Below are 22,738 nucleotides of genomic sequence, written 5' to 3'. Positions count from 1 at the left end.
TTGGGTTTTTGGAAACTGTATAGCTTTGACTATCCTGGAACTCACTTTGTAGACCAGACTGTCCCTGAACCTACAGAGATCTGCCTGCCTCTGCCTCCCTGAGTACTGAGATTAAAGGCGTGTGCCACTACCACCTGGCTAAATGTCCTCCTTTTATTACACAGAAAACTTTAGATCTGTGGAAATTGGAGTGCAGCCTCCTCACTGTAAAAGTTGAGCAAGATTTTGGTACCCACTGGCTATCATTGTTCCAAAATAAAGTAATAATGTTTCACAAGCTAAAATGTATGTAATTGATTTATGAAATTATTTGTGAGAGATAGCATAAACAAGAATTAAGCTATTTTATTAATATGTTTTAAATGTTTAAGTGAAATTATAGTTTAAGTAAAAGTGAAAATATTTGCTTTTTTATTTAAATAGCAAAGTCTGGTGGATAAAGTATCTCGAAGACAAAGACCTGACATGAATATGTTATTCCTAAATATGAAAGTAAGGCGGACACATCTGGTTAGCGACTCACTTGATGAGGTATAATGTATTCCAAAATGGCATTGATTAAAATAAATTCAACTATGTGATTTATTGCTAATATTTTATTAATTTATTATTTCTGTGTGCCAATATATATGCTTCCAAAAATTCTGACATAGTTAAGATAAATTTTATATAAGTAAGCTTTATTTCATCTTAATTTCATTAATAGTTGATTAATTCCTTAGAGGAATTGATATAGGCTACTTAAATGCATAATTCATGTTTCTTAGTATGCTACCTGGATGCTAGACACCCATCTCTCTTTCTCATTTTAAATTCTCCAAACCTCAGATTGCTCATCTATATACTTACAGGTCTGACCTATGGGGTACATTGGGACTATTTAGATTCTTGCAAACATTGACCTATGTATGTATATTGCAAGCCTTCCTGTATGTACATGCTGCTGTCAGACCATTATGTAGTTAAGATGAGATAATGGCTGTTATAGCCATGCCATTTTTTTAATATAGTGTTGAAAAAGAAAGAGGGCATAAAAAGTTACTTTATATTATCATCTACTAAATTAAAATTTTGGATGCATTCTAATTCTTGGGGACTATAACTTTCTTTAAGACATCTGACCTCTAATTCTTCTTTCTAATCTATAAAACAAATATAATAACACTTAACTTATCATGTCTGGCAACATGGATGCATGGATGGATGGATGGATGTTTATGGAAGTAAAAATAAGCTAAAGCCTGCCTAATATTGTTCCCCAAATTAAAAATAAATGAATTCCCTTTTCATTGCCCTTTATTCTCTCTTACTACATAACTTCTTCAAATAGTTAACCCGGAAGAGAGCAGACTTGAAGAAGAAATTGAAAGTTACATTTGTAGGTGAAGCTGGTTTGGATATGGGTGGCTTGACAAAAGAATGGTTCCTTCTTCTAACTCGCCAGATTTTCCATCCAGATTATGGTGAGTATGTAATGTTTATGACCAGTGTCTCTCCAGGCTTGTTAGAGTTCAGTAGCAGCACTGACATTTTTATGAGCTGTAAATGAAGAATTTGTACAGAGATAACCATACATCTCTTGAATAAACCAAATACATAAAGGTGTGTTGTTGAAATAAAGAACATTCAGTAATTAAAAACAAGGGTATCATTTTCTTCTACACTAGTTTGTGAAGCTTCTTTCATTAAATAGTGAGTTGTTTTAAGAAATAGAAGTCTGTGTTCTCTGGAGATGGTTAGTCAGTAAAGTGCTGGTCGTGTGAGCCTGAGGGTCTTGGCTTAGATCCCCAGCGTCCATGTGAGAAGCAAGGTACTACAGTGTGTCACTCCTCGTTAGTCCCGGCACTGGGGAGACAGGGATAGGTAGGTCCCTAGAGCTCTAGACAGGGATAGGTAGGTCCCTAGAGCTCTAGACAGGGACGGGTAGGTCCCTAGAGCTCTAGACAGGGACGGGTAGGTCCCTAGAGCTCTAGACAGGGACGGGTAGGTCCCTAGAGCTCTAGACAGCTAGTCTAGCTTAATGGGGGAACTCCAGATTCAGTGGGAGATTCTGTTTCAAAAATAAGGTAGAATGTGCCTGAGGAAGACACTAACATTAAACTGTGGCATCCACACACATATGAACATATAAACACACAGGTACACACATACAAACATGTATGCACACATGTATATAACACAGACAGACAAAAGGAAATAGTAATCCACAAGTTAATTGTTTTAAGGTCTTCAAATTTTATTTTATTTTATATTGAGGAACTGCCTACATAATTATTAGTATCTATTGAATGTTTTCCTTCAAAGGAGAATTTCTGTATTTTATAAGGTGCACATATCATACATATTATAGCTATCATAGGTACATATATAAAATCTTTCTGGTAATATGAGACAGGGTTGGCAAAGATAGATATTGAAGTATATATGTGGTAATGCTCAAAATTTATTTTGCTCATAAGCTATAAAACCATAGTTTTATGAAGTTATCTGATTAATTTATGCCTTTTAGCCTCAACTCAAAACATCAAAGAAAAATAAAATGCCTTCTAAGTGTATTTTACTAAGATTTGCAACTGTATTCTGTGTAATTTTAACATGAAAGATGTTAGCAGAACTATTGCTAGAATGATTTACTTTTGTTAGCCATCATATGTATTTTACCATCGCTTTTTGTCTTATAGACAAATTGTGTTTCCTTTTTGCAGGCATGTTTACATACCATAAGGATTCGAACTGTCATTGGTTTAGCAGCTTTAAATGTGATAACTATTCTGAATTCCGATTGGTTGGAATTGTATCCTTTAAACTTTCCACTAGGAGGTGCTGCTAGACTAGACTAAGGGATTTTTTTAAGAAAAAATTTTTTTTCAATCTATATTTTAGAAAAATGTTGTTTCAGAAAATTAAACATTATCAAATTAGATTTTCTCTTATCTGTCTAATATGTAATATCACACTTCCATAGCCATAGTCTCAATACAGTAAAGAAAAAGGCTGTATTTAAATTGTTTTTCTCTTATCTCAAAATGATTACTAAAATATCAAAATTATCAAAAACAAAACATTTTTTTAAAATTTGCAGTATTTTCCATTTGTAATAAATTATTTTCTGTTCTTGGTTTTTTGTGTGTTTGTGCTCGGTTTGCTCAGCTTACTAAATTGAAATTGCAAGAATTAAATATAGTTTTTTTAATGTACCCTGAAATCCTGAGACATGAAAGAGGTAACTCTAAAAAATGAAAAGTAAATACAATGGGCAATATTTAAACCATACATAATTATTTTACAACTTTTTTATTTTATGAATCGATTACCATCTTCTCATCTCTATCTCAGGTATGTTGTATAATTTATTCCTACATTGGTAGAATTAAAGAGACATTAGATATTAGACAAGATGGCTTGTACATTAGCTTTTTAAATTCCAAGAACTATAATTGTGGAAAATAAAGGAAGAGGAAATAGATGATCAAGCGCTGAAGATGTGTGGGTTAAAAGAGAGAAAATTCCAAGCCTGGTGTTGGTGGCATACACCTTTAATGCAGAGACCAGTTTGTGAGTTTGAGGCCAGCCTGGTCTACACAGCAAGTTCCAGGACAGCCTCCAAAGCAATACAGAGAAATCCTCTCTCAAAAAAGAAAGAAAGAAAGAAAGAAAGAAAGAAAGAAAGAAAGAAAGAAAGAAAGAAAGAAAGAAAGAAAGAAAGAAAGAAAGAAAGAGAAAAAAAGAGAGAAAATTCCAACTTTGACAAGTTTAGCATCTAAACAAATAGATGACCATCAATGCAGGGTCATTTATTCTCAGTCAGAGGACCATTCAACCTGGCATTAAAGTACTAAGGGGTGTGTGACTTCATTAAAACCAAGATTAGCATTAAAATAAGTGTGGTGGGGTTCTAAGATGGAAAAGATGTGGTATTCATGGAAAAGGTAGGAACTTAAGCTGAGAGAATAATGAGGGTAATAGAAGGCTGAATTGTTATGGACTAGCTACAAAGCAGCAATCATGCTGGGACTTTTGGGAAATGCTAAGCATTCACCCACTTAAAGCCTGTGTTGCAATAATTGTGATTAAATCCTGAGGATGTATATGAAAGTTGAAAGAATAAATGAAACAAAAAGCAGCAGGAAGCAATACTATACATTGAGAGCGGAAAGTTAATTTGAAGTGTTTTATAGATTGTCATATTTAAGGTCCAAAGCAAAAGATTCCACAATACCCAATATCCAAGGATGCTGAACAATGCATGGATTACTGTTTTCTGTCATTTACAGTTCTCATAGGAGTGTGTTCCATTTCTCTGGTACCTTTGACTAACGACCTATTAGAACTTCTTTTTTTGAGATAGGGTTTCTCTGTGTAGCTATGGAGCCTATCCTGACACTTACTTTGTAGACCAGGCTGGTCTCGAACTCACAGAGATCTGCCTGCTTCTGCCTCCCAAGTGCTGGGATTAAAGGGTTATTAGAACTTCTTGATGTATGTGGTTATCATGCTTTGCAGTTCTTATGTCACAGCTCAGAGTTGTATTTTGACTTCCTAGTATTTTTAATAAAGTCAGCTATTACACATATGAAATGGTGCTATTCATAAAATCATGAACTGCAGTCATCTTCTTTCACAATATTGGTAGTTTTTACTCAGTCACTACCCAAAAGATCATAGTAAGCATGTTCTCATGTATATATTTCATGTTGAACAAATTATACTCGCACAATTATTTAGTATTTGATTACAGTTATTTTTAAATGTGGTAAGGTCTGTAAATATGGTAAGGTGTTTATAAGAAATAGAGCAATAAAACACCAAGTAATAATGGTAAAATATTGTAAAGATTATATCAAGAGCGTTTTAAAAGTAGAATTGCCTATATCAAAAAGGATGTAGAAACTGAGAATAGAGGCAGTATAGTACAGAGCAGGTTTTCAGGGTGTTCATAACACAGAGCACCCCAGTGACCAAAGAAAAATTACCCCAGCCCTGTTTCAACCAAAATAGATCAGTTGAGTATGAAGTAAAGAATTTCTGTTTGTGAGAGGGCTCTGTAGCAAAGCCTATTAACCTACTTCCTTAGGTTTTAGGAATCTAGCATCTAAATTTTTAAGTGAAAAATGTCTAGAAGTTATTGCCATAGTAGAGAATTATAATACTCTAGTATTATGGTTTTCATTGTTGCTACTATCCTGATTATGTAAGTATATTTGAACATATTTTCAGTATCTTCTACACACTAGCCTACATGGTAACTTAGAAAATAGTATAGCTGTTTCCTTATGTGGCCAGCCCTCATTTTGCCTTTGCAAATTGAATTGACAGTATTCCAGATTGTTTACAGCAATTTGCTAGGCCCATGTGTTTGGGTTTCCTTTTGAATCCTGAAAATGAGTTACTTTTTAAGTAACTTTAATATGATAACTGCCTGTTTAAATACTAAGAAATTTGATTTAAATTCCCTCTTTCAGCAAATGGATGTTACCTTCTGCTATATAAGTAGACAAATTTTATAATAAATAAGATATCTGAACTGGAGCCCTTCAAGTTTTATATATGAGTCTACTTATACTACTATCTCATTGACAGTATTTGTAAATCCATATGCTTATTCATTCCAGCTCCTTGAACGCAGTCTTATTTAAGCTTTAAATAACTAAATGTGGCAATTTCTAAAATCAGTACTGTATTCTGCAGTGAATAAAACCACCAACGTGCTTGCTTAAATTTAGCAATTTTTATATATTAAATAATTTATAGGAATGCCTAAAATCATTAAATCCTATTAAATGAGCATATTTTCCATGGTTTTTGTTAATCAAGAATTACAGTATGTAAATAAAGGAAAACTAAAGAAAGAAAGGTGTGTTGGACTAATTAGAAAGTCATCATTAGATCTGAAGAAAATATGTAAGAAGTAGACTGATGCATAATTGAAAACTCATTTGTTGTCATGGATTTTATGTTAATACTTAACATTCAGTATGCATAGCTCATGGGACTAGCTGTTTATAACAGCATCACCTTGGATATTCGTTTTCCTCCCTGCTGTTACAAGAAATTACTGAGCCCTCCCATCGTACCTAGTGATCAAAATACACCAGTAGGCATCTGCAGTGTTACCATTGATGACTTGTGTCAGATTATGCCTGTAAGTATGTTATTAATATCTGATGGTCATGTAATGATAAATCTGATGCTATTCTTACTTTAAAATAGGGCTTCCCTTTTAGACCTCTTTTCCATCTTGCTTATAAAGACAGTCACCTATTTGCAATGTACTTAAGCTCTTACAGAACAGAACAGATTTTTAAGTCTGATGGTCTTTGATTTGAATTTGTGAATGTGGGTGAGCATATAACCTCTCTGAGCACTAATGTCCTTTTAGGAATAATAGGATTTTTTATTAATAATTAAAAACAAATGATGGGCTGGAAAGATGTCTTCCAGTTAAGAGCACTTACTACTCTTGCAGGTTCACTCATGGTGCCTGTATCAGAATGTTGACAACTACCTGTAAGGCCAGCTCTGGGGGGCCCAACACCTGGCCTCTGCAGACACCAGCACACATGTGTACATACTTATACAGAGACTTACACAAATATACAACTTAAATCTCTACCAGCCTAGATTTGAATAAAAGTATGTGCTTTCAATAAAAAATTTTAAGCAATAGTTTTATTTTCACATTTAACAATACAAGTGAAAACCACTATTTTTATCCCACTTCTCCCATCCAAGACTATTCTCTTTGCTAAGAATGGGGAGAAGTCTCCCTTGTTGTGCCCCTAGAAAATACTCAGATGCAGCACCATGATCCTTTGGAAAACAGAACAAGTAACAGAAAACTGATAAAGAATTCCTCTGCTGTTATCTGTCCAGTCGAGTCATGCCAGGATGAGTAGGCACCATCATGGGGCAAGCAGGTAGTCTCATCATTGGAGATTTGGGAATCATGGGCATGTGGCCTCCCATGGGTGGTCTCATTCCGAGAACAGTCATCATCCCAGGAGAAGGGCCTATTGGTGACATCATGGAAAGACCTCCTATGTGGGGTGTGGACATCATACCAGGTGAGGAGGACCCAGGAGACTGGGAAGAATTAGGATGATTTGCCCCGCAGGAGGAGGAACAGAGAGTGGAGCTGGAGGTATTCCTTATTGAAATGCAGCCATTGATTTGACAGTCAGGATCTGGGCCTGCTCTTCCATTCATTTCTGATGGTAGAGTTTCAGTCCCTTTGTGTATGCTAACATTGCAATGTGTCTTTCTTACAGTTGGTTGTCATGGGTAATATACATATTGCAGTAGTCATGATAAATTCACCATCATCCTGCCGGATCTAAAGCCCTCAGTCCTGTGCTTTTAATGGAATAGAAATTTATTATGTAAAGTATATAACATTAATGTGACCCATGACATTACTTATCTTTTCAAATAATCTAATATAAATTAAAAGTAATTTTTCATGAAGCTTGAAAAATTAAACATTGAGCCAGTTCTACTTTTAAGTTCTTGTTCATAAGCAACTAGAGTTGTAAGAAAATATTTCTTCCAGCACTCTCAGGCTTTTCTTGGGAAAGGAGCACATGATACTTAAAATGTATAAGCCCTTAACATATGTGAAGCACATGACTAATGTTTAGATAATGCATCCTAAAATAGTAGCACACTTGTAAGAATATATATAAGTGAGAAGCACTACAATTTCACAAACAGTAATGTGACTCAGAGCCAGGAATTACACTGGAAATCACAGTAGAGTTCAACACCTGCTTGCTTAAGAATGAGCCATAGGGTTAGATCTCTAATTGAACTAAATAATTTCCTCCTGCATGGGCTTCAATATTTCCAAGCTATCAATGGTAGAAATCATTAACTCATGGTCTGTTTCCTTACAATCTGAAGGAATGCTAGTTGACAGATCACACATCTTCTTACAGGAATTGGCCCATGGATTAAAGGAACTCTTATCATATGAAGGCAATGTTGAAGAAGATTTCTATTCAACATTCCAGGTACTGATGAGAGCATACGCGTTTGTGGGTGTGTGTCTTAATATGAACACTGCTATTGGATGGACAAGGGCAAATCAACACAGAGGACGTTAAGTGTCGTGCAGCAGTGCAGAAGGGGTCCTGGTGCTCAGGAAAACCCAGGAATTTTGTGGACAGCCTGAGCCCCACAGAAAGACCCTATCTCAGTTCATTTGAAAAGAGTTAAATCTAGTAATGTAATAGAGATGGTAGAGCAGACACATGCAGATGAGCATGCAGAAATGAATTCATCAAGGGCATGACACTCTGCCAAGCAATTGCATATTCCTGTGACCCGTTTGCTTTTTACCCAATCTGGCCTACTACATCACCCCTACACAGGAAGTTTGGGAGAAGCTAATAAGTCAGACCAAAACACTCCTTTTCAGCTCTCTCACAAGTTTTGTGGGCTTCATTAAAGAATTCAATTGTATTTAGCAGGAACCTGCTTTTTTACCTCAGAATGGCACCTCTTCGTGTATATAGTATATATATATAAATGTTACAAAAAGTTTAGGCTTTTGGCAGTTTTGCGTTTAAAAGGGAGGGACAGAACTGTTCTACAAATCTACTCACTGAAGCCCCGTGTTCATCAACAGTACCAATAAACATATCGTGGTATCGCCCATCAGGTTTTTCAAGAAGAATTTGGAATAATTAAGTCCTATAACTTAAAGCCAGGGGGTGATAAGATTCCAGTTACCAATCAGAATAGAAGAGGTAAGTTAGATGCCGTTTTTAATTGCAGTGAATTAGTACTTTTCATTTACTATGACTATGTAACAGATGTGAAATTGCTTTCCAGAATATGTACAGCTCTATACAGACTTCCTTTTGAACAAATCCATCTATAAGCAATTTGCTGCATTTTACTGTGGATTTCATAGTGTGTGTGCTTCAAATGCCCTAATGGTGAGTTTAAATTTTTGAGCTTTCAATTAGGTTTTGTAATGGTATCAGATAACTCCTTAAGTACCTTGGTAGATGAGCTTTTAAAAGTAGAAAATGTTTTCTACTTAAAAAAAAATAGTTAGAAATAACAGTAGCTACTGTTTCAGCCTTTCTCCTCTAGAGAGAAAAATGTGGCTTCAGATCTTTCTTCCTTCTGCTGTGCCTTAAATTAGGACTTAAAAAGCTGTAAACGGATGTTAAGACTCAGGAGCAGAGCACAGAAGGAGAGTCAGTGCCTAGCTCCAGGGGGAACCCTTCTCACTGAGTAAGGAGCATGTTCCCAGCAACCTTGGGTCTGTAGTTCATCTCCAGACGCATGGTGGACTCATGGTGCTAACTAGAGTCAGAATGCCATATTCTAAATAGCATATGATTCCTTTACCTCACATATCCAGGCACATGTCACCATGCCTCTCATGTGTCCCTTCTGTTTTAGCATGAGAGACTGGAGTAGTCTTTCATTTGAGTTGTTTTAAAGAAGAAAGAAATGGACTATCAAGGTTACTTTGGGAACAGGAGCAAAGCCCTTGAGGTCCCGTGATCCCTTCACAGGGGTCACATATCAGATATCCTGCATATCAGATACTTGCATTACAGCTCGTAACAATAGAAAAATGACAGTTATAGAGTAGCAACGAAAATAATTTTATGGTTGAGGGTCACCACAACATGAAGAACTATATACTAAGGGTTGCAGCATTAGGAAGGTTGAGAACTACTGTTTTAGAGTAATCTCTGTAACATGTTTGCTGGAAGTACCTTTGAAAAGTACTGTTGAGCTGTAACTAAGTTTTATGATTCTCTGGTAGTAGGAGGATGGAGAAAGGGAAAATAAAAATTAAATAGCATGGTGTTCTCTGTTTCTCAGATCTAATCTCTAAGTGAGAGCAAACTCACCCAAAAGATGGAAAGTAGTGAGTGACACAGGCCAACTAATGCAGGTTCTGCAGTTCACAGGTTCACTGGGTTGGCAGGGCAGCCAGCTTGTACACGCCGGTGCTCTCTGCTGAGGGTGGAAAAGAATGAGTTTACTTCATGCTGGGTTCTGTTCTTGGTTTTCTACAAACTGCTAATTACTGTTTTATAAGATATGAACCTTAAAACAAAATACCTTATTACTATAGTAGGAAAATATAAATGAAAAGCATTTTCTTCAACAAAAATCATTTGACTTACTAAAAAATTCATGATTTCTATGATTTGATTCTTCAATTAAAATAGTTCAAATTTCATTTAAGGCCATCATTTTTAACTGTGACTTTTGTGATTATTGACAGCTGCTTCGTCCAGAAGAGGTTGAAATTCTGGTGTGTGGGAGTCCTGAGCTGGACATGCATGCTCTGCAGAAGAGCACTCAGTATGACGGCTACGCGAAGACAGACCCAACTATACGGTGAGCTCCTTACTCTCCAGATGCTATGTCCAAAGGAGAGCAGAATCCAGTGTGGCTTCTCGTTTGTGTAAAGTAGAATTCTTCAACCATCTAAGTTAAATATTCTGCAGTCCACCTTGTCTTCATTCATTTCTAAAAATAAGGGAGTACTGAAATATGAATGCATTTAGCAATCCCCTTGGAAGAAAGTTATGTAACTTTCTATCAAAGTATAGAGTTTTTTTAATATGCTAAATTTATAAATAGAGTTTTACTGGCATTGTGTTGAAAAATAAGACTTAGATTATATAGAAAACAAAAACCAAGCTCTATGCTACCCATTGTTAGACTAGTTAAATAATGTTATAAAATGTTATACTATTAGCAAACACGTGTGTTAGAGAAGGTTTCTCAGAGCTTACCACTAATTAATTGGGATTGCATCATTGTGTAAATTTCCTTCTGTAGATACTTTTGGGAAGTTGTGCTTGGATTTCCTCTTGATCTTCAGAAGAAGTTGCTACATTTTACTACAGGAAGTGACAGAGTACCTGTGGGAGGGATGGCTGATTTGAACTTTAAAATTTCAAAGAATGAAACGTCTACTAACTGGTAAACTCTGGATTATAACTTTATTTTTATTGTATAGCTTATTACTATTTTGGAATCAAAAGAGTCTTTTAGTCTGAAGTCATTTTCATGTAAAATACTTCAGGGTCAGTGTGACCTTAAAATGGAAGAGACTGTGGCTGACAGTTCCCCCTGCAGAGTTGACACATTACAGTACTGCAGGGGATTCCCTTCCATCTGCTTCTTCCATGCCTGGGTCAAGGATTCTTTGTGGTCTCTTTTAGAACCTCACCTGCCTAGTAGTAGCATATTGTCTACCCCTCATTTTTGTATAAATGATTTTTTAAAATTAGGAAATATATAAAGTTGTGATTTTTGGAGGTAACTGTTGCATTAGTACTTTAAGTTCTTCTGGTACTCCCCATCTTTTAAATCTCACGCTTATATGAAGTGATAAAGACCATGCCATTTTCTAGTAGTGTTAGTGGGTAGTTAACGCTGGTCTTCTTTACCTTTATTCCAATATTCTGTGGCTTCAAAAAGAACTTCAAGGCCTTGGGTAGTAGATCAGTATTTATCCCTGGCATACAAATGGACTTTGGGTGCCCATCCAACAATGAGGGATGCTCTCTCAGCCTAGGCCCTGCCCAGAATGAAATGACAGACTCTGGAGATCTACCATGGAGGTCCTCACCCTCCCTGGGGATCAGAGTGGGGATTGGGTGGGAGCCTTGGGGACTAGTGGGGGAAGCAGAGGAGGAGGAGGGAAGGGAGCTGGGATTGACATGTGAAGCAAGCTTGTTTCTAATTTAAATAAATAAAAAAACTTCAAATAGACACAATTTTCATTATAACACAGCTCACACATTGAACATTCCTCAAAGCCCATCTCAGTCCTCTCATTTTTTTCTCCTTTTTTATTTAACTTTTTACACATGTTACTCTCAGTTCCCTCTCCCTCCCCTCCTTCCCCATCCCCCAATCTTCCCAACCCCCCACCCCACTCCATCCCTCTTCTGCTCCCCAGGGAGGGTAAGGGCTTCCATGAGGGATTTTCAGAGTCTGTCATATCATTCCAGCCAGGGCCTAGGTCCTCCCCCCCTGTGTCCAGGCTGAAAGAGCATCCCTCCATGAGACATGGGCTTCCAGAGTCTATTTGTATGCCAGGAATAAATACTGCTCTACTCTCCAAGGTCCCATAGATTGCTGAGGCCTCTTCTCTGACACCACGTTTGGGGGGGGGGTGTCTGTATCAGTCCCATGCTGGCCTCTCAGTCATCAGTCTGGGATCCATGTGTTCCCCCCCTTGTTTAGGTCAGCTGCTTCTGTGGGTTTCGCCAGCCTGATCTTGATTCCTTTGGTCATCACTCCTCTTTGCAACTGGGTTCCAGGAGTTCAATTTGGTTTTCAGCTGTGGGTGTCTGCCTCTGCTTCCATCAGCCACTGGATGAAGGTTCTAGGCTGGCATATAAGGTAGTCATCAATCTCATCATGGGAGGGCATTTAAGGTAGCCTTAATGCCCATTGGTGTCATTCTTGTAGATCTGTGAAGATCTCACTAGTGCCAGATCTCTCCTCCAACTTATAATGGCTCCCTCTGTTATGGTATCTCTCATCCTTTTCTCCTCTATTCTTACCCTGGCTCAACCTTCCTGCCCCTCCATGTCCTCCTCTCCCTTCCTCTTCTCCCACTCTCTTTCTCCCATCTCCTTCTGCCCTCCCCCCTCCCAATCCAATTAGGAGATCTCTTCCCATAACCCTTCTCCCGGTTACCATGCATATCTCTCTTAGGGTCCTCCCTGCTTCCCAGACTCTCTGGTGGTGGGATTGTATGCTGGCACTCCCCTGATTCATGTCTAAAATCCATATATGAGTAAGTACATACCATACTTGTCTTTTTGTGACTGGGTTACCTCACTCAGGATGGTTTCTTCTAGTGCCATCCATTTGCCTGCAGATTTCAAGACTCCATTGTTTTTCTGCTGCGTAGTGCTCTAGTCCTTTCATTCTAGAACTGAGTTGGCCCTGTGTTTTCCCAGTTGCCACCACCCTGGTGCTGTTTCTTTTCACCTCATTCCTAGCTGAGTTAAGGCCTCCTTCCTGTCCAGGTTCTTATGCAGCTTCTTTTCCGTGGCACTGCTCTGGCCCATTAGTAGCTTTATTGTAGCTTTACCCCATCAGTTCCCTTCCTAGAGTCCGTCATTTCTGGTTACACCCACACACTGTTTTGCATCACCCTTAAGATGCACTTTGCCTGTCTTCCTCCATTCCTTTGATTTGTTCCCTTTGCATGTGATATCTGCTTGCTACCTCTCATGAAGATCCTTTTTAAAATTTCATTTTATATTCCAGCTTTAATTCTTCCTCCCACCCCTCTTCCTGCCCTACCTTCCCTCCCAGCCCCCTCCCCATCCACTCCTCTCCCAATGGGTAAAGGCTCCCATGAGGAGTCAGCAAAGTCTAGCACATTAAGTTGGGGCAGGACCAAGTCCCTCCCCACTGCATTAAAGCTGAGCATGGCATCCCACCATAGGGAATGGGCTCTAACAAACGAGCTCGTGCACAAGGTATAGATCCTGGTCCTGCTGCCAGGGGCCGCTCAGATAGCCCAGGCTTCACAATTGTCTCCCACATACAGAAGGCCTAGTTCAGTCCCCTGGAGGCTCCACAGCTGTCAGTCCAGAGTTCATGAGTTTCCACGAGCTTGGTTCAGCTGTCTCTGCAGATGTCTCCATCATGATCTTGATCTCCCATTCTCATATAGTCCCTCCTCCCTCTCTTCAACTGGATTCCCAGAGCTTGGCTTGGCTGTGGATATCTGCATCTGGGTCCATCAATTACTGGGTGAAAGTTCTATGATGATAGTTGGGTATTCACCATAATGTTGTCTTCCATGACACCAAAAAGTGATCATTCTCTCAATAAATTCCTTTTTCTTATTTCACCTTAGATCGCAGTCATTTAGCTCCTAGAGGCAGAGAGGATAGACCCTATGTATCTTATTCCCCGTGTAGGCACACATGCAGTAAATGTTTATTGAATGAGTATTTAAACCTATGTCAAAATTACACTTGAGGACTAGGTATATTGCTCCATGAATAAGCACAAACATCTGAGTTTAGATTCCCAGCACCCAAGTAAAAAGCCAGGTGTGGCCATTAGCTTCTGCCCCTGAGCTGGAGGAAGACGGGGACATATGAGGATCACCGGGGCTTGCCTAACAGCCAGCCAACCAAAGACAAGTTTTAGTTTCAGTCAGAGACCCTGTTTCAATGCAACAAAGGCAAAGAGAGAGAAAAGACACCAAGGATCCTCCTCTGGCCACCATGTGTGCATATGAGTGTGTGCACCACCACACATGCACACGAGCCCACCCCACATACAAAAATAAATACAAAGAAAGAAAGATTATATTTAAAAACATAAATGAATGTATATAATTAAGAAATTTCTGTATGAGTCAGAATTAAAAGATCTAAAATGAAAACTTCAAGAGAATTTTGCTTTTGAAGATTTATTTGTTCAACAGAAATTTTTTATATTTATAGTAACTAAAATATGATCAATTTAAATGGTAATATTAATAGCTTATTTTTACTACAAAGGCAACATAAATGTCTCCAATTATTTTTACTTGAGAGATTATTTTAGGAGCTAACATGGTTTAGTTCTGACTCTGGAGTCCCAGCAGGAACCTCACCTTGGTTAAATATAACTGTCTGTCAAGGGTACATGACATTTCCATCCAGCACATTGACAGCGTTCCCTCTGACTAAGAATTTTCATCCCTTCCATCAGGCACACTGTTGAAGATGATGTGTGTTGAGTGTGGATGGCAAAGTTTTACATCTTAGCGAACGGCACTGGTTTTGGAGTCACACTAGACTGAGTTTGAAACTCAAGCTTCCCCTCTCCAGCTCTGTAGCTTTGAATAGTTGGTCTATATATTCCCATGTCTGGGTTTCCTCATCCATACGCTGGGGATAGAACTGTTTTATGTTGCTTTGGGGCTTAAGTGCAGCAGTGCATATCAGACATACGCTCCAGTGCTAATGGTAATCCAGAGGCTCCACAAACAATACCTGACCTAGTGTTTGCCTTTCTGTACGCTCTCGCAGTATCAGTTCTGACCAGACAAAGGTCTCTTAAGTGCTCTCTGGTTTATTCTTCACTTTTTACATACTGACCTTGGTGAAAGCTACTGTGATGCTGTGGAATTCATAAAAACTGAAGAGAAGGATCTGAGATACCTTTAGACTCGAATGAAGATGGCAGTGTCATCAGGTGGAATGTTGCAGGAGCTGATGAAGAGATTTCAAGGACCTAACACTCCATGTGCAGAGAACAACAGCTTTGAAAGAAAATCCAGAATAGTTTTCATGACTTTCTGACAATCAAGACTGAACTATAACAATATACTGCCCACTGTTTTGCTAGGTGTTTACTACCTTGCAGTCTTATTCTTTTAATGTAAGTGCATAATTTACCATATTCATGAGGAAACAGATTTGGAGACATTAAGCAATTTGAACAAAGTCCCACAGCTGGTAAGTGAGGGAAACTATTTAAATTCAGATCTGTCTGACTCCAAACAAAATGTTTTTCAAATTAGAGTTTAATGAAGGCAGGCATGTGGATTGTCTTGTCTGTTCACATGTTCCTGTTGTCTAGAATGGCACTTGATACACACGTGTCTGTCCAGTAGAGAAGAGCTGAGTCATCACATAACAGTAAAATAGATCTGAATATATGCAGTGTTTTTAATGTCTCTCAGTCTTTCTCTGTGTGTTTTAAGACAGTATCCTCAAAGACTTATTTTTCCCTAGGTTACCTGTGGCGCACACTTGCTTCAATCAACTCTGCCTCCCCCCATACAAGAGCAAAAAAGACCTGAAACAGAAACTGATCATTGGAATCTCAAATTCAGAGGGCTTTGGACTTGAGTAACCTAGAAGACTTGAAGCACAGTATTTTATATGTAGCATTCACTTCCCTCTTATTGTGCCTTTAACATTTTCATTTTTCTGTTTCAAAACACTTTCACAAAGCTCACCACTTTTAAAACAATGAGGGTTTGTTCTTTTTTTTTACTCAATTATGAAATATGTATAGTGAAGGCATGATTTAAAAAAACAGAAATTTATTAATAGAGTAAGGAAAAGAGCATATGGTAGAAACAGGCCTGGGACCAGTGCTCTTTTTTATAGCATTTTGTTGTTTTCCATATGTAGTTAGTCACAGGTGTCCACTGGGATGGCCACTTGCAGTAAAGAGTGCATTATGACATGATGGAACCCAGTGGCAGATGTGTGCTGGCAGCACACTGTAGCAAAGCATATAGCTACATTATCTTTACCATAAAGCATGTAGCCATATTTTCATACAAAGGTAAACAACAGTATAATTGCAAATGCAGTTTACAGGGTCTTTTGATATATTGGTTTGGGGTCCTATATGATCTTTTCAACTGTTGCTGAAAAGCATGTAAATAACTATATAACAGCCTAAGAATCATGGGATTTTGATAGTGCCATTTATTGCTAAAGATTTATTTTTACAAAGTAAATTTAGGGTTTTAGATGTGTATACAGCTTTTACAAATCAATAAAGATGATTGTACAAGAGTATTTTCAGACCAATTGGATTCAAGGTTATATTCTTTTAAGTATTGTTAGTCCGCATGCTTACTGGCAGTAAATCGGTTACTTGAGTATTCTGTAATGTTTCTACCATGGTCATTTCTTCTTAAAAATCAAGATAGAGCAAATTAGACTGAACTAGTCATTGACTACTTAATTAATTACAAGCACAAAAAACTGCCATTTTATATATTTTGGTGAACAACTTATCTACATTTTTGATCACCAGTTAAATGGAAAGTCTAATCTTTGGGAAATGTAGGATAAGCTATCTGACAAAAGTGAAATACAATAAAAATATTTGTGTCAAAATGATGTAGCTTGATATAAAAGTTTGACATTTTGGCTAAAATGTTTGTTTTTCACTGGATTCTAAATATAGTAAATTCAAAAGTACCCTTGTTTTCTGTTTCTAATAAAGTAGCATGTAAAACTGCATTTTTAAGTCCCAAGGCTTTTTTGCAAGTTATAGTGAATGAAGCAGTTTTATTAGCATGTTACAAGCATTCAATCTCAAGACTTCTCTCATTCTTTGATAGCTTTTCTTCAGAAAACTCTGAAGTTAACATTGGCAATAAGAATGAAACCAGCATTAAGTACCAGCATATGACCCACATGCAACTAATACTTGGCCCAAATCTTCTCTGAGCTAGACCTTTACTTGTTGCTTCCTGCACCTAACCAGCAGAACTCAAGGGTGCAGGAACACATCAGCTTGCCCACATCCTGAAACCTGCCCACACCTGCTAGAACCTAACTTCCTCCCTATGCTGCTTGAGACCACAAATGAGTACTTTTCCATTTGAGTATAAATGGATAGTTTTTCAAAATCCCAGAAAGCTAAAGGCACATTGGGTTTGGTTCATACGTTGTTTTTAATTCATATGCAAATAAAACTGCTTCTCTCTTGTACTGCTTGAACTAGAAAGTACCATGTCTAATGTAGGTTACTACTAACAAGCACAAAGAATCATGTATACGAAACCAGATTTAAGTGTTTTAAGTAAAATGTAAACACAGTTCTTATTTGTTAGAGATGACTCATAGAAATAGTGTTGGCTTGGTCTGCATGTCTAACGATGTGTGTGTATTGATAGCTATGTCACTTTTAGTAAGTACACAAGCAAGCCAAATTTAAGTGACAAAGTCCATAAATATTGGAGATTTCTGTTGTCTCTTAAGTTGAAATTTATAATAATTAATAAATCATATATTTATGCTCTGTTTTGGTTTACAATGTAATAATACCTCATTTTAAAAGTAAAATCCAATACTGTTATTTTTAATTTAATCAGCTAGAAAATTCATGTAGCTTTTTAAATATATTCCTGTTAACCATATCTTGAGTTTTGTATCTGCCATAGTTAAATTAAAGCATTGCAAAGTATATGTTAGTATTTATAAAATGTCTTGTCCTTTTTTTAAAAACCTATTTATTTTTTTCTGTATGATAAGTTTTTAGCAGTCCTTTTGTACAGATCTGTATTGTATTATGTTAATTTGTGTACAAACATTTTAAGATATTAAAATTATACAGTCAGTCAGGTTTCATTTCATTTTTTGAACTCTGAAAATTAAAACAATAAGTTTAAAATATAAATCTTTACAAGATATTGTGATTAGGACAATTTATAAAACATACAGCTTCAAAAGCTATGTAGTTAACATGCAGTATAGTCAAATTGCCTTAGCATATTCTCAGTATGAGACTACATATGCAGTATCTGAATGATTGTAGTTGGAAGGTTTCTTTTCCCACCAGGTCCCACTGCCACTTCAACTCCAAATAAGCACACAGAGACATATATTAATTTATAAAACTATTGGCCAAATGGCTAGGACTTCTTACTGGCTAGCTCTCTCTTAATTATTAACCCATTTCTATTAGTATATGTATTTCCATGTGGTCTTGGCTTACCAGAGAATGCCCGGACCTGTTACTCCTTTGTGGTATACATGGTGTCTCTTCAAGGTCTCTCTCTGCCTACCTTTCCCAGAATTCTCCTTGTCTCCTAGTCCCACCTATCTTCTGCCTCTATTGGCCAAACAGTGTTTTATTCATCAACCAATAAGAGAAACATATACAGAAGGACATCCCCCCATCAAATGGTCACATAGATGTCTTACCAAATGAATACATAGTAGCAATGAAGTACACCAAGAAGTGGACATCCTAGGACATTTTATTGACTGCAGATAGGCAATTTCATGTATTCAATGTTCTTTGCTTAGAACCATTCATTTGACCTTTTCTCTCCTACCCAAGCTTAAGAAAGAGAAGAGATACTGAAAATGAGGAGAGAATACTGTGGATATGCACAAAAATCTACTTCTAACATTTAGGGGTTTGAGTCCTTATAAATAACCTTTAGGAGTTATTTATTGGGCTTGGGGGAGAATGAGACACGGAGAAACAGAAGGCACACACGTGTAGAAGCAGACATCAATGTCAGGTGTCTATCACACTTCATCTTATTTTTGAGACAGTCCCTCACTGACCCTGGAACTCACCACTTTCAGTAGACTGGCTGTCCATGAGTCCTAGGATCCCCCTTGTATCCCAGTACTGGGACTACAGATGTACCTCCACTCCGATGTGTTTGCTGGGAATCAAACTCCAGTCTTTGCACTTGCACAGCAAGCCCTTTACCCATTGAGCCTTCTCCCTGCTCCTATTGTGGATTCTGTTAAGTTCCTGTCTTGCTACAGTTTGAACCTAGATCTGACAAAGGTGGGTTTTCTAGGAGGACATGAGTCAGCCAAACCAACTAGCCATCTGTCCTCATAACTACAGTGCTTGGCCTTGAGGGAAGACAGCTTAACCTCATGCTTAACTGCAATGTCTCTACTGAAAAGCAGAAATAATTTGTAGGATGGAAATACCAGTACCTGCAGTTTTTAGGGAAGGCGAAGTGGGTTAGTGTGTGGACTAAAATGACCGACTGGAAAGGCTGTTGTGTGTGGCATGGTGCTGAGGTGATCACAGCTTAGCCCACAGCCTCTCAGCCATCTGGCTCTCATACTGGGGCTTTGTCTCCTACATTGCTTTCAACCAGAGTTTAAAGAACACAAGGAGATCTTAAAGCATACAAATGTGTAAGGAGAATCTTACTTCTACACACAGGTTTAAGAATTTATACCAGTGCCGTACTACATAACAGTTTTAATGCTGCTTCATACAGTGTAGCAGGTATGTTTAAAAAGTAGAAAACCAAGCACTTTAATGAATAATTTGAAATATAAAAAAAACTGCAGAGATTTAACAGTTTTACTAAAGCAATACATCTTTATTCTGCTGTCTAGCTGCTCTCAAATTTTGCCAAGTACTTTGGATGAAATTGAAGCTCTTTTTTTATGCGTGTTAGATCATTATTATTGTATTGTGTGGTTACACATGGCCACAGAACACATGTGGAGGTTAGACAACAACTTTATAAATAAGTTCTCTCCTTCCACGTTTATGTGGGTTCCAGGCATCAAACTCAGGCCACCATTTCGCCAGCCCCTGAATGCCCTAGTCTGTGTCTAATTTTCTCCATTTGTTCCCTCCTTAACCTCTAGTTTGTGTGAATGCTTCCCACATCATCCTTACGTTTGCGATGTGTGGTGTGCCTGTACTGTATATATAGTTATAGTTATCTGATACTATGTCTTTCTACAACTATTTTTTGGACAGGTCTGTAAAACATCTTTATTCGTTTGTCACATACGATGTTTAATTAGAACTTTGCTTTCCAACTTCAAACTTTATTTTTTAAACCCTGGAAAATAAAACATTTGGTTTACCTTAACAAAAACTGACCTAGCAAGAAACATTTTTAGCAAAATGTTATTATAAGATTCATAGAAAAGAATGTCCTCTTCATTTTTTTGTTTTTTACCAAATTTTACATAAAATCTTTATTAAAAATACACACATTACAAAAGAAAAACCATGAGCAGACTACACACAGCACTTTGCTATGGACTGGGGAAGCTGCATTCCGGAAACACACAGTTAAGCACATTGGAACGATGATGTCAACTTAGCACAGTGCAAACCTGAATTACATCCTGATAGGAAGGCATGCAAGTCACTGCCTGAGAACACAGTGGAACGAAAGCACAGCAGGAAGCATGTGTTTTAGCTCCCCCACCCCCACAGCCCCAAAGAACTTTTCTTCCTAATGGTTAATGTCTCCACACGGCTCCTAGTTGACGTGATGGTTTTTCAGTAACGAATTTAGACTCAAACTTTGAGAAAGCTTGTATATAAAAAGTTAACATATTTTATGAAAAAAAATCTTATTTTCAAATATATTTAACTGCTGTTATATTTTATCAGAGGAAGGTTGTAAATATTTTTAGGAGTTCTATTGTAAAGAATATTTTTGAAAAACATTAAAGTGATAAAGAGGAAAACATTTTTAAGTAGTGACTGTGTCTACAACTTTTTTAATCAATACTATCTTTTCTAGACTTTCCCCTAATGATTCACTTAGATATAATCTATCCACCTTGATGCACAGTATAGTCTATTAAATGGTCACGCCTCAGTTTGTTGATCTTCCTGCATGCTAATGACAGGTGTGTGAGCCAGACTCAGAGGTATGTGATTTAACAGACTGAGTCTCTTCAGCATATTCCAGAGGTGGAGCTGCTCAACTGGAAAAGCCTGTCTTCAGGCTTACCAGAGACTCACTACTTGTTCCCAGACTGGTAGCTGCAGCATTTGTTTCCACCAGCATTGTAAGAGACAGGGATAGCCTAAAAGCATCCAACATACTGGATATTTACATTACAATTCATGAAAGTAGCAAAATTACAGAATTAGCAAGGAAAATAATCTTATGGTTGGGGGCCACCACAACATAAGGAACTGTATTGAAGGGTCACAGCGTGAGGAAGGTTGAGAACCACTGCTGTAAGGCACCTCTGAAGACCATATCCAGGGAGCTAAAGCAGAAGGCATAACGCAGAGGCCAAGCCCAAAATAGCATGTACCACTTCCATTTACGATTCACTGGACCCAGATTCCCTCGAGATCACAGTCTGAATGCTCAGGAAGCAGAAGCTGTCGTTGGTCTGTTGGTCTAGGGAAACACAAAGGTATTAGGAATCAAAAGCTGTGAAAAGAAGGTGATAAAAGAGCCAGGCAGCAGTCAGACTGGCATCGTCCTGACAAAACAAATGTCACCTTTCAGACGGTCCGCTGAGGGGCCACAATGGCTGTGTCTCAGAGTAACGAGAGGGAGTAGATTCAGGTGCGTCCACTAAGCTGCAACACAGAAGGAAGGCCATCTCATCCTTACTGTGGTCCTAGCCTACTCTGTGGCCTTAGGCAAGTGACTTCCAGCGCCTTCATGATCAACCATGGAGAAGAGAACATCACCTCCACCTACCTCCCTGGCATCTTCGAAAGTCTGGAGTCTATGCACCCTAGGGTCCTTGCAGGTACCACTCTGGAAGTCAGGAAGGTGTGTCTGTCACTTTTCTTCCTGATTCTGAGAACCTTGACAGGTTCCCACAGGGTAACTGCTTCATGGAGAAGGCGGTACCAAGAGTTCTGGTTTAGTCACCAAGAACCATAGTGTGTTATAGCTGTAAGAACATTTGAATTCAGGTCTGGGCTTGGGGAAGGGCAAATCAAAGGATATCTCTGCATGCAAGACCAATGAAATGAAGGCATATTATTTTCCTATTGGCACTCTAAAAAATTACTACAGGGGCTTAAAACAACACCCATTTCTCAGCCTGGAGCTCTGGAGATCATAAATGCAAAATTTGTCTTATGGTGCAAAAACCGAGGTCTCGAAAGGGCTGCTTTCCTTTTGGAATCCCTACAGATGATCTGATTTCTTTTTTAGGTCCTAAAAGTTGCCCACACTCCTTGGCTCATGATTCCTTCCTTCACCTTCAAAACCAGAGGTGTAGCATGGACTCTTGTGTGTCCTGTCTTGTTTATAAGACTAGCTAACACTGGTAGCACCCGGATGACCCTAGAGAGTTTCTCAATCCAAATCTTAAACTCAGTGGCATGCAGAAAGTCACAGTTGCCATGTAACACTCAGAATTCACAGACGGACAGCTGGACATATCCGGGAGTCACTGTTGTGCCCACCACCAAAAGTACTTTTATTCCACACAGTCCTGCTGAAGCTACAATGGGCATAGGCAGAAGGAATGCCCTCAGTGCCATA

The 22,738-nt window shown here is 38.1% G+C and overlaps 1 protein-coding gene and 1 pseudogene across 5 annotated transcripts in view; one reads left to right on the top strand and one right to left on the bottom strand.

Moving 5' to 3' along the window:
- Window positions 1-17,781, top strand: part of Hectd2 (HECT domain E3 ubiquitin protein ligase 2) — a 64,988-nt gene extending 47,207 nt beyond the window's left edge. For 2 of the 5 annotated variants that reach the window (XM_040745137.1, XM_005063663.4), the window contains exons 12-21: window positions 424-531; window positions 1,331-1,463; window positions 2,706-2,794; window positions 5,984-6,142; window positions 7,935-8,009; window positions 8,660-8,747; window positions 8,833-8,939; window positions 10,256-10,371; window positions 10,819-10,962; window positions 15,747-17,781. In XM_040745137.1, the coding sequence (XP_040601071.1) occupies window positions 424-531; window positions 1,331-1,463; window positions 2,706-2,794; window positions 5,984-6,142; window positions 7,935-8,009; window positions 8,660-8,747; window positions 8,833-8,939; window positions 10,256-10,371; window positions 10,819-10,962; window positions 15,747-15,867 (1,140 nt within the window). In that variant the 3' untranslated portion in view covers window positions 15,868-17,781. Of the gene's footprint in view, window positions 1-423; window positions 532-1,330; window positions 1,464-2,705; window positions 2,795-5,974; window positions 6,143-7,934; window positions 8,010-8,659; window positions 8,748-8,832; window positions 8,940-10,255; window positions 10,372-10,818; window positions 10,963-15,746 lie in introns of those variants that run through there. The other 3 variants (XM_013114619.3, XM_013114624.3, XR_001196587.3) reach the window with 3 other exon arrangements.
- Window positions 6,862-7,310, bottom strand: LOC106022549 (annotated as a pseudogene).
- Window positions 17,782-22,738: the final 4,957 nt, after the last annotated feature.

Source organism: Mesocricetus auratus, unplaced genomic scaffold (genome assembly GCF_017639785.1).
Source record: "Mesocricetus auratus isolate SY011 unplaced genomic scaffold, BCM_Maur_2.0 Super-Scaffold_4256, whole genome shotgun sequence".
In the NCBI taxonomy this organism is placed as follows: domain Eukaryota; kingdom Metazoa; phylum Chordata; class Mammalia; order Rodentia; family Cricetidae; genus Mesocricetus; species Mesocricetus auratus.
This window is presented reverse-complemented; position numbering and strand designations above follow the sequence as displayed.